Here is a 12,627-nt window from a genome sequence, read left to right on the forward strand (position 1 = left end):
GTCAAGCATTCAGATGGCTCTGTATGAGGCTTTGTATGGTAGGCGATGCCGGTCTCCAGTGGGTTGGTTCGAACCAGGCGAGGCTAGACTATTGGGTACAGACTTGGTTCAGGATGCCTTGGATAAGGTTAAGTTGATTCAGGATCGACTTCGTACAGCCCAATCCAGACAGAAGAGTTATGCGGATCGAAAGGTTTGTGATGTTGCATTCATGGTTGGTGAGCGGGTATTGCTCCGGGTTTCGCCTATGAAGGGTGTGATGAGGTTCGAGAAGAAGGGCAAGTTGAGCCCTAGGTATATTGGGCCTTTTGAGATTCTTGAAAGAGTTGGAGAAATGGCTTACAGACTTGCGCTACCACCTAGTTTCTCTGCAGTTCATCCGGTATTCCATGTTTCTATGCTTCTGAAATATCACGGCGATCCGTCTCATGTGTTAGACTTCACTTCTGTTCAGTTGGACAAGGATCTATCTTATGCTGAGGAACCGGTGGTTATTTTAGATAGGCAGGTTCGAAAGTTGAAGTCAAAGAACATTACTTTCGTAAAGGTTCAGTGGAGGGGTCATCCGGTCGAGGAGGCGACTTAGGAGACCGAGCATGATATACGCAGTCGTTATCCATACTTATTTACCAGCTCAGGTACTTTTTCTAACTCCGTTCGAGGACGAACGTTTGTTTTAGAGGTGGAGAATGTGATGACCCAAAATGTCATCTTTAAATTTAATAATTAATTCTGTGTTCTAAGACCTCGAAAAGCACTATTTATCATTCCTCGACTTGCGTGCACAGTCCGTAAAATTTTCTGGAAAGTTTTTATGTGAAAAATGGATTAAAATATGAATTAGAGCTATAAAACTCAATTGAGTTGACTTTGGTCAACATTTTGAGCAAACGGACTCAGATCAGTATTTTGACAATTCTGGTAGGTCCGTATCATGAATCGGGACTTGGGCGTATGCCGGAATCAAATTTCGAGGTCCCTAGCCCGAGATATGAAATTTTGATGAAAAAAATTAAAAGTGTAAGTTCAAATAGTGACTGGATGTCGAATTATATACAAACGACCCCAGAATAGAATTTTGATGATTCCAACAGCTCTGTATGGTGATTTTAGACTTAGGAGCATGATCGGAATTTTATTTGGACGTCCGTAGTGGAATTAGGCTTGAAATTCCTAAAGTTGAATTTTTGGAAAGTTTGACCGAGGGGTTGACCTTTTGATATCGGGGTCGAAATTCGATTCTGAAAATTTGAGTACCTCTGTTATGTCATTATGACTTGTGCGCAAAATTCTACGTAAATCGGATGTGATTTGATAGGTTCCGGAGTCATTTGTAGAAATTAGAAATTTCAAAGTTCATTAGGCTTGAATCTATGTGTGATTCATGTTTTATTGTTGTTGGATGTGATTTGAAGGCTCGACTAAGTTCGTATGATGTTTTAGGACTTGTTGGTATATTTGGTTGAGGTCCCGGGGGCCTCGGGTGAGTTTCGGATGGTTAACGGATCAAATTCGAACTTAGAAGAAATAGCTGAAGTTTCTGCCCTCTGCTGCATTCGCACCTGCGGAAATTCTATCGCAAGTGCGAGCTCGCAGAAGCGAGCCTGGCAAGCGCAGATGCACAAATGGACTATGGGGCAATGGTCGCAGGTGCGAGAGAAATTTCGCACCTGCGTGAGCGCAGGTACGGAGGGACGCGCGCAGAAGCGGCCTGCGCAGGACTGCAAACAGGCACGCAGATGCGGGCAAAGGCGCATATGCGGGACTTTTTCCGCACATGCAGTTGGCGCAGAAGTGGTCAAGTTGCCGCAGATGCGAAAATCCCTGGACAATACAAAAACAGAGGGGTTTCGAGCTTTTGCCATTTTTGGGCATTTCAAACTCGGGTTGGGCGATTTTGAGCAAGGTTTTCACGGGAAAACTTGAGGTAAGTCCCTTGTGATCATTTCTACTCCATAATATTGAATTATCATCAAATAATCCGACTATATTACATGTTTTTGAGGTGTAAATCGGGAGTTGGAACTTAGGGATTTGAAAATAAGATTTGAAGCTTTGAGGGTCGAGTTGGGGTCGAATTTTGATAAAATTGGTATGGTTAGACTCGTGGTTGAATGAGCTTTCGGATTTCATAACTTTTGTCGAGTTTCGAGACGTGGGCCCCACGGGCCATTTTTGAGTAAATTTCGGATTTTTATTGAAAAATATAGTATTTTCTTACAGAATTAATTCTATAATTTTTGTTGATTGTATCGAATTAATTATGACTAGATACGAGTCGGCCGAAATTGGAAAATCGAGAAAAAATCATACTACTTGGTTAAATTGGAGCAAGTCGAGGTAAGTGACTTGTCTAACCTTGTGTGGGGAAAATTTTTCCTAGGATTGATATTAATTATAATGTGATGAAAGTCGTGTACACGAGGTGACGAGTGTGTACACGGGCTAAATGTGAAGGATTATGTTTTTAAATTATGAAGATCATTGTTGCATATTAATTAATTTATTAAATCTTGTTATATTCTCCATCATTGATTTGATTTGTATACTTTAAATTTGATTGACCTTTTCCTGCTAATTATTTTACCTGTTTGGTTGAAACTTGGTTTTTTTTTATTCTGTGCATTATTTGAAATTGATTTTTTTAAAATTAAATATTATTAATATGAAATATTTGACATTTTAAATTTGGTACTGAAGCAACGTATTAAAGATTTTGAAATATTATTTTGCTATATTATTTATTCCTGGATATTTTTGTAAAATTTTTGTACTCATTGTGATGGAGCTATGGTCTCTTTATTGTGAAAAAATATTATTGATGATTTATGTTTGCATGAACCGTGAGCTCTTTATTGTGAAAAATATCGTTAATTTATTTTGGCAAATTGAAATATTTGGGCACTTGAGGTGCAAATTGTGATATATTGTGATATTGATACGCATGCGGTGGTATAAGGTCTGGGTATTGAAACGCATGCGGTGATATAAGGGTGGCTTGATACGCGTGGCTAGTAGGGGGAACTACTAGAAGTCATGCGTTGTGATAAGGATGGCTAAAACGCGGGATGATATTTCGGAAAAAATATTTTCTTTAAAATAAATTGTGAAGGCTCCCGCGGTGAGATAAGAAAATGAGATATTGTGAATTTATTTATAATTTGGGACTACGAGGCGGTACCTCGGTAGTGCCCTTGTTGATATTGATTTATGGTAATAGTTGCCTTCGATTAATTGTTGTGATTTTCATAAAGTTGAAAGGAATTCTGTTTTGATTCCACGAGATATTATTTGCAATTATTTGTTGTCATTAAATGTGATATGCTATTTGATTCATTTCCATAGTCATTTTATCTTATTGAACTATTTAAATATTTTTTTATGTCATTATCTATTCTCCAATAGGGCATGACGTGACCTCGTCACTACTCTACCGAGGTTAGGCTTGGCACTTACTGGGTACCAATGTGGTGTACTTATACTACGCTTCTGCACATCTTTTTGTGCAGATCCAGGTACATCTTACCAGTCTAGACGTGAGTGAGTTACCTGCGCATGGAGACTTCGAGGTATATCCGTCAGCGTCTGCAGACTCTGTAGTCTCCTTCTATCATTTTTATGTTGCATCCTTATTTTCTTTAGACCTTGATACATAGAAACATTGAGAATAAATTTTTAGAAGCTTGTGACTTATTTCTACCGGGTTTTGGGAGTTGTAATTATTTGAATTGTAGTTTATTTATTTCAGATATTTATGATTATTCCGCATTGATAGGCTTACCTTGTCTTAGAGACTAGGTGCCATCACGACCTCCTTCGGTGGAAATTTGGGGTTGTGACACCTATGTATTTCGCCTTGGTTGTATTTGTTGCACAAACGAATTTAGTTGATACAAGTTGTATTTGTTGCGCGAACGAATATATTTGACACATGTTGTATTTGTTGTGCATCTGAATACGAGTGATACAATCTGGTAATAATTGAACAGTAGCTATAAATTATAATTAGGCAAACTATAGTTACCTATAGTAATTAGGCTCTAAATTGTTGTGCAAAAAATTCTTGAAAGAATATAGTGTATAAGTGAGTCACTCTTATACATTGGGCTTCTCGGATATTCAGATCTATATAAATTGACTTGTATTTGCTGACAAAAAGGAGAAGCAACTCAAATAATATTAGATTCAACTCTATCACCACAAGTGGAGAAATAAGCATACTTTTCAAGTATATCAGTCAAGGCATTAACTTTTTCACAGAAATCGCCTAGACAGGGATTTATCATGATAACTATGATTTCAAGCTCTAAACATCAAATAAAGATATCAAATACCAATTAGCATCAGAAAAATACAACTTTATGTCTGCGCATAAGTATTTACCACCATACCAATATGGTGGTAATATTGATTTAAGGTAGTTGACAAAAAGGGAAAAGGGCCGAATATATCCTTCTACTTTCGAATATTGTCTACATTTAACCTTCGTTATATTATCCGGCCAAATTTACCCCTACCGTTATACTATCTGGCCAAATTTATCTCTAGCATCAGCAAATATTTAAAAATTACCCCTTGATCCGTTAAGTAATCTAAAATCTACCAAATTTCTTTTATTTAAATCACTTGTTCTTCTTGCTCCACTATTTTCGAAAATTACTATTGATATGAATGCTAAAGTTACTAGACTCTACAAATTATTCATAAACGTTTTTAATTGGGAAAATTTCACATAAGAACAACTAGACTCCCTACTTTTTAATTTTATAGCCCATATTTTAATTTACAACCAATTAGCCCAAAAATAATAGGCTAAGATTCAACATTCAACTCCAATAGGTTCTCGAAATTACTATTTAATTTTTAAAAAAGATTGCTCAAGCTTTTAAGTTAATTTTCGAATCATTAACTGTGACTCAAATATTAGTTCAACAAATAAAATCCATTTGGGTGGTGAAAATTAAATTTTTAACAAGCTTAAATATGTGGGTTTAAATTTCGAATTTGATTTTGTGAGAAATTTGGAGTGGGTGTTAATTATACTTGTTAGAAATAGTATAAGGAGGTTGTATATAAAATCTGAAGTCATTTAATGGAGATTTGGACTGGTTTTGAACAAAAATTACAACTGAAAATCGTAAAAAAAGTTCGTATACATACACTTGTATAAAGGTGTATAATAGTATATAAGATGTGTTTATACACTCTTATATATTATTATACAAGATTATACATAATTATACAAAAACTGACTACGTCTTCTTCCTTGCGTCTTTTCTGAAATTTAACTCAAATCTTGCTCAAATCTACTCCAAATCACTTCAAATTTAAATTTTGAACTCCTTTTGATATTTTCAATCAATTGGAACAATACCCAATCCAAACAACTAACAAACTCAAAAAATCCTATTTTCAAAAACAAAGCTTTGAATGCCCTTCAATAGTAGACTTCTACTCTTCAATTTTCTTATATTGCAACCAGGTGATACAGGGGGAGAAGCAGTAATGGCGGACGGCCCCTTGAAGCATATGTAGAAGATGTGACAAGAAGAGAGAGTGAAAGCAATGGTTGTGAGAACACAAATTTAACTCCATAGCTTTTAGAAGTAATGGTTGTAAGAACACAGATTTTGAATTTGCTAGTGCTTTCAAAATATGTACAATATGGGCTAAGTCGGGTAAAACTTAAAAACATGGGTCATTTTTTTTATGGTGTGAAGTCACGTGTATTTTTTTGTAATTCTTTCTTTTTAATTACCATGCACCTACTTCTCTTCTTGTAATAATGGGTTTGGAATTGGAAAAAAAATTATTTATTTTTCAATCATATACACATTGTAGAATTCAGTGGGTCTATTTATTGTGTATTATATGCAGTTGATCATCATGTATGTACATATATATATTCAAATATATTTAGTCATTGTCTGGTTAGTATAGAGGTCGATCGACTAACTAAGAGTGCATAATGTGTAGGCATTTGATTAAAGCAATGTTGAGTTTGACAATGTAGACTCTGAGGACCTTCAACTTCAATCACCAATACTTGCAAAGTCTTCATACATTTGGTGAATTCAACAGGCATCCTAATATCTGTTTTCTTGGATAAATAAGAGATCAGCTAAAGTAATGGGCATACCCCTCCTCCCCCTATCTTCTTCTTTCTTTCCAAATACATTGGGATGTCCATCTTTCTATTTCTGCTACTATGCCTCCTGTTTACTGTTTAGTTTAGTTACTTTTTTTTTTCTTGCAAACAAGAAGGGGAAAAAATAGGCGATTTGAATCCCCGTTCTTCTGATTTCCTCTTACGAATTCATTAAAATTGTCGTAAATACTTTTAGAATTTAGACAAGCTACCTAATTTAGATTTTTCAATTTACTATACTTTGTTTATTAATGGTTGTATTATTTAATATTTTTTTCTCTTATTTTTTTTCTCCAATTTAGTAAGCGGGTAAATGCCAATTATTTCGAAAATAGTGGACCAAGAAGAAGAATCAGTAACTTAATTAAAATGATTTGGGAGATTCTGGGTGACGGACTAAGGGGTAATTTTTAAAAGTTTGTTGATTGTAGGGGTAAATTTGGCCCGATAGTATAACGGTAGAGGTAAATTTGGCCCGATAGTATAACGGTAGGGGTAAATTTGACCCGATAGTATAACAGAGATTAAATTTAGACAATGTCTGAAAGTAGATGGGTATATTTGGCCCTTTTTCCTTACAAAAAAGACAAGGCGAGGATAATTGCGAATTATTAGCACTTTTGCGCTTGCTTTGGTAAAAATAAAATCTTCAGTTACATACCATAGTTTACTGTATTAATATTTGACGACACGAAAATCATTAGCTTTTTCCCTTAATTAAAGTACCAATAAACACGCAAATACCATAAATACAAACACGAAAAATTAGGAAAAAAACATATATATATCCATAAATAAATGAGTACTAAGACGCACACCCCAGGACTGTATAATGGTAGTAGGAACCTTATTAAAATTCCTGAGATTTTAAGAAGTCTTTCTTCTTCATAACACTATAGTCTATACACCCTTTCCCTATAATTTGATGTAGTTTAATTCTCATTAGGTTTTAAAGAGTGAGTGAATAAATCATGGCGAAAAAGGGAAGCATATTCAAGAGATCGTCAAGAGGAACAATACTTAACAATAAATCCAAGGAAGTGGAACCACCAATCATGGCTGATAATGAACAAATCCATGAGGAAAATAGAGACAACGACGAGGAGGAGGAGAGGGAGGTCATTAATAATGCAGCTTATATACTTTTATCAATGAAACACCATGTTTTGAAAGAGGAAGATGCTATTTTACTCCAAAACATGCTAAGCAAAAGATTGCCAAGAATTCCACCTATTCAAAGTTTAAGAGGAATCATTGGAATATGCAGTGAACCCTTCGAAAAGCACTTGACACACACAGATTTAAGCGATAATTTTAACAGGCTTTCTTTGAACAGAGACAAAGTCATAGCTTTTATATTGCCAATGTTGCAAGAACATGAAGATGTTTATGATAGTAAAGGAATACAAGTGACTACTTATGGTCCAGACGGGGTTGCATACGATATGATATTCAAGTCTTGGGCAGATTCTAAGCTTTATGTGCTTAATTCAGGTTGGAAGAAGTTCTATAGATCTTACGGTTTGCATGAACATAACGACTATTGGGCAACTGTTTGGATGTTTCGTCATAGATTAACTGACAAGCCTTGTTTTGCACTCACTTGGAAGCATGATCCGATCAGATCGCCATTGCCCAGGTCCAAGAACAATAACAGAAAGTCATGAACATAGAGGTTTTCGTCTTCACTTTTCAGTTTATTTTTAGCAGTGGCTACGTAGAGTTATTAGTAATATAGATCTTATAGATTTAACTTAGCTTCTAGGTTTCTAGTGGTGAACATTTTGACTAGGGGTTCAATTGCTCCAGCTCTCTTTTGATCTGTGAGCTTCATCTTGAAAGTGCTGTTGTCATTAGAATCTTATCAAATAGTTAGTACTAGGATAAATTAATCAAATAGGTACAATTCGTGTACCTTGGTTCAACTAGTGTACAAGAGGCTTGAAATAACCAGCTTCATATGAAGAGCCTAATTAAGTGTCTCTGTACTCAATGCCCCCCAAACCCCCCACCCCTCTCTCTAAAAAAAATGAAAGAGCAGTTCGGTGCAGCCGGACCACAAAAGCCTATTGTATGCAGCATTACCCTACATTTCTGCAAGAGGCTGTTTTTACGGCTCGAACCCTGACCTTCTACATTTAAGGGCATCAGAGAATGGTACATTTGTCCATCATTGATTGTGCAAGGGTCTCGAAGGGGCTTAAACAATCCTGGGCTACTTCACCAATTGTCATAAGGTTTTGAATTAGATGTTCATATTTTTTCACAATACTCACACGTTTAGGAGGAGAAGAAGCGGTTGCCTCTACACTAGGACTTCAGAATGCTGAAATAATGTGCTGAAGATAACAAGGTTAATTCATTTCCAAAAACCTTTTTTAATAACGAGAAAAAATCGCAACTGAAAATGTTTATCAGTACAAGCACTGTACAATTTCAATATTTCAATCAATCAACAAATATTTGAAGTATACAAAAAGAAACTCATTAACATGATGTCTCAAAAGTAACTTGATTGGGGTTGCAAGAGCTCAAGTTGTGCTAACAGTTTAGCCACTGTAGGTTTCAACAATGAGTCACCATTCTGTGCTAGATCAATGAGCACCACTTGTGCAGATTCACCATACTCAACTCTATAAGCCTCCACTCTGAAAATCCTTTCCAAAATCCAAAGTGATCTCTCTTGAGCTTTCAGACTCATCCCTTCTTCAAGATTCTTGATAATTGGTTGTACACATGACATTTTCACTAAGAAATTGCTCCCATTTTCCCAAATCTCATCCTGTAATAATGTTGCGAGGCAAGTTAGTGCAGCTTCATCGGCTTCCCTTTCGTTGCCTTGTAATATTTCGACTAACAGAGGCACTGCCCTTGCTTTTACCAAGCAAAATGTGCTTCTTGTAGAGCAATGACAATCATGTACACTACAAAAACCATCTGTAGGATGAGGAGGGGCACAAGAAAACCATCTTGATTTTCTCGATTTTCTCAGAACGAATGAGTTTTGAGATAGTTGAGCTAGAGATGTTGCAGCTCTAGATTTGGCAACTATCGAACCACACGTGAGCAGCTTTACCAGAGCATTGATCACCCCATTGTCAGCAGAAAACTGTTGTAGTTTCTTATCCGAAGGAAGAGTAAATCGGATTAATATTGCGGCTATGTTCTCAGCCAATAATCGTGATGTTGTAGGAGTACAAGACATTATTATGGAAATCAAAATGGGCAATAAGTTTGCTCTCATAAACACATCCGTGACATTCTTATCACTCACTGGAAAATTGCTTAGTATACCAATAGCAGCGGCCTTTTCATCATCTGTTGTTGAAGATGATGAAACGACATTTATCAATGTATTCAGATGCATTTCTTCTAGTTGTTCCATTAGCTCTCCACCTTTCATGTCATTAGATAATACGTAAATCAAATTTAAAGCTCCATTCCTTATCTCGGTTTTGCGGTTTTCTGTTAGGAATGGCAAGAGAAGGCGAACAGCGCCATTTTCCTTCATTTTTCTTCTGACCCTTGAGGCATTCGGACGTGCAGAAATAGCATTAAGTGCTTCTAACAAGTGACACTGGATTACTGGACTAGTCAGATTAAGGAGCGAAAGCATCTGCTGCGCAACATCTTGTTTCACTAGTACAATGCCAGCTTCCGATTGAGCTGCAATTTTTGCAAGAATCGCGGATGCTGGCTCTCTTAGAGTCATGAGCACCGATGTCACGGAGAAAAGAAGCTGTAGTAGAGTTGAAACGATGCCTGATCTTATCAGACGCTGAACGTTTGCTTTCGAGCCAGATAAGTTGTGCAACGCGTTTAGAGAAGATTGCTTAGCTTCTAGGTTCCCGGTTGTGAACATTTTCACTAGGGGTTCAATGGCTCCATCTTGTCCAAGGCTAGCTCTATTTTGTTCTGTCAACTCCATTCTAGAAAGTGCTGTTGCCATTAGAATCTTACTCATATCGGATCCTGCAAACATATATATGATATAGTAAGCGACTCATTATGTTCATATCGATCAATTATGTGCCTCTGCATCTAGCAAATTGGGACGGAGGGAGTATATAATTTATGGAAGTTTCGTAAAATACCTTGGTTCAAGTAGTGTACAAGAGGCTTGAAGTAACCAGCCTCAGCCATATGAAGAGCATATTGAGTATTGCCTGATAAAGAATTTAACAAGTTGGCAGCATCATGAGAAGCCATTTGATCATCTCCATTAAAAATTGCAACCAACATTACAATGCAGCCTTGGATTCTCCCAACTCTTCTCTTAACTGCAGCAACATTAGAGAGACTCACCAACAACCCCACTGCTTCTTTTTGCTCTTCCAAATCACGACCCAACGACTTCACCAGTATCGATAAATTTCCCATTTCTGCCATCTTTTCCTGCACACAATGTGAAAAGTCCAAACTTTCAGCTTCTTGATCCTCAAAATATAGATGCATTTAATTAATACTCCCTCCGTCCCAATTCATGTAGCACAGTTCGGATTTCACGAATCAAACTTCTTAATTTTGATCGTGAATTCGAAGATAGAATTTCTAAACTTTTTGAAATAAAATTTACATAATTGGGAAGTACGTATAAAGGTACTATAAGTCATAACAATTAACAATTTAAACTATTTAAAAGGCATATGATAAAGTCAAAGAAAAACTTGTTTGACTCTTGAAATCTGAACGGTGCTAGATAAATTGGGACGGAGGGAGTACTAAGTTAATGTACCTTATGTTCCTCGTCTTGAGCGACCAGGGCTTTTAGTATTCTGAGTATGATCAATCTATGGTCAGCTTTACTTGAACTCAATCGATTAAACAGAACGGGGATCATATCTTCATGATGAACCCTTTCTTTAGTAACCATACCATCCAAAACCAATGTATTCAATCCATGGAGCGCACACTTAAGATTTTCAGCATCACTATATTTGATTTGAACAACAATATCATCGACATCTAAAGTTATTCGATCGTCTTCTTCTTCCACTATCTCTCGATCATATGATGAGAACTCGGATTCATCTGAACTCATGATCAAACTAGGCTTATTAACACTACTCATCTTCATCATCTCTCTTCTCAGTGTCTCAATCTCAACCTTGTTAGTAATTTCGACAACGTCATGACTAGCAAAAAGCACAAGGCCTAAAGCCCTTGCAAGATTCTGCACAATTACTTGTAATTGTATGTGTTGCTCATCATGTGCAGCAGGGGAAATTTGGCTGCTTTTCAATAAGGCCTCGGCACGTTTAAAATCGACTTCAAGTGATTCAATGGCTTTCTGAATAGGAGTACTGTTGGTCATAATAACCCTTTTATCATCTTTCAATTCAGTGAGAATTGAACTCAGTTTCTCCATAAATTCTAAGAGTTGTTCTTGAGCAGATGAATATTCTGAACCCATAGTGTCATCTGTTGTAATAATTGATTGTTGATCAGAGGACACCTCTATGATTAATGTTTCTTCTTTCACACTCATCTGCAGTTTTTTTCTTTTCTCAAGTATGAAAGAAGAGAAGAAAATGAAGAAAGACCAAGACTTGGTTCAACTCTTACTGTAGTACTAGTAGTTTTGTCTGTTATGTTCATCATCTTAGTTCATTGACGTGAAATACAAGGGTTAATTTGCCTTAAAATATTGAATCCTTTTCCTAATTGAAAGTGGTGTTTTGTTTTTTTTGTTATACATGTGGTCATTTTTATAACAACTATTTCTAGAATTATTTTGAATATTATGTTTTGTACGTTTTTCATGAGAGAAAGGGGAGAGAGAGAGATTGGAAGGATGTGCTTTGTATGGATGTGAAGGCAAGGCAGGCATCTATCTAATGATCCAAGAAAGCCTCACATCGTAATAAATGTTTCTAATAAACTTTGAATGTTTGACTTAGTCCTAAATATTCTTGTATGACTTGTACTAGTGCAAATCGCACACTCCACTTTTTCTTTTCCTTTTTCTTTTTCTTTTCTTTTTCTCTTTTTCTCTTTTTTTTTTTTTTTTTTGGCTGGTCCTTCTTTGATGGATATTTTCAAAAGTGGATTCTTCTGTCCGTTGAAATCTACTGTTAAATAATTTTCTGTCACGGAATATGGGGAAGGAGACGAAACAAATGTAGTAATATACGAGTCAAATTACTTTATAAACAGTATCAATTCTCAATTAAGGTCAACACAAAATGAAGCGCATATCTTATCTTAATGATTCGTATTAAGTAGGAAAAAAAAAATTAAGGGATGACAAAGTAAACGCAATCACTTTCCTCCAACTTACAACTGATTTTCCTCCACCTTTTCCTACTTTTTTGGAGTATGTAACTGTCTTTTCGCACCCTGGTTTAGGAAAAGGAAAAAAAAAGTGAATTCTTCTGACTTCTGAGGGTGGCGTTGGTCCATTTTGATAGGGGCCAGCGGCCGGCAGGCCAGCTAGGAGAATGTGGACACAGGAATGGCAGCTGACTAGGATATTCTGT

At 36.3% G+C, this 12,627-nt stretch overlaps 2 protein-coding genes across 2 annotated transcripts; one reads left to right on the forward strand and one right to left on the reverse strand.

Moving 5' to 3' along the window:
- Window positions 1–7,119: 7,119 nt before the first annotated feature.
- On the forward strand, window positions 7,120–7,815 carry LOC104117154 (putative B3 domain-containing protein At4g03170). The gene has a single exon (XM_009628160.4). It carries the CDS (start codon window positions 7,120–7,122, stop codon window positions 7,813–7,815), a length of 696 nt encoding a protein of 231 aa, XP_009626455.1.
- Window positions 7,816–8,506: 691 nt separating this feature from the next.
- LOC104117146 (U-box domain-containing protein 44-like) lies at window positions 8,507–11,830 on the reverse strand. Its single transcript, XM_009628151.4, has 3 exons — window positions 10,884–11,830; window positions 10,243–10,543; window positions 8,507–10,120 (listed from the first exon to the last, which is right to left on the reverse strand). Exons 1-3 carry the CDS (start codon window positions 11,634–11,636, stop codon window positions 8,649–8,651), a joined length of 2,526 nt encoding a protein of 841 aa, XP_009626446.1. The 5' UTR covers window positions 11,637–11,830; the 3' UTR covers window positions 8,507–8,648.
- Between the last annotated feature and the right edge of the window lie 797 nt (window positions 11,831–12,627).

This window comes from Nicotiana tomentosiformis, chromosome 1 (genome assembly GCF_000390325.3).
Source record: "Nicotiana tomentosiformis chromosome 1, ASM39032v3, whole genome shotgun sequence".
NCBI lineage: Eukaryota > Viridiplantae > Streptophyta > Magnoliopsida > Solanales > Solanaceae > Nicotiana > Nicotiana tomentosiformis.

Bases quoted from the DNA above. Each gene is read 5' to 3' on its own strand.
- LOC104117154 (XM_009628160.4), top strand. From the start codon at position 7,120: ATGGCGAAAAAGGGAAGCATATTCAAGAGATCGTCAAGAGGAACAATA.
- LOC104117146 (XM_009628151.4), bottom strand. From the start codon at position 11,636: ATGAGTGTGAAAGAAGAAACATTAATCATAGAGGTGTCCTCTGATCAA. The intron at 10,544-10,883 runs GTACATTAACTT...CATTGTGTGCAG, and splicing joins CTCAAGACGAGGAACATAAG to GAAAAGATGGCAGAAATGGG. The intron at 10,121-10,242 runs GTATTTTACGAA...ATATGTTTGCAG, and splicing joins TGTACACTACTTGAACCAAG to GATCCGATATGAGTAAGATT.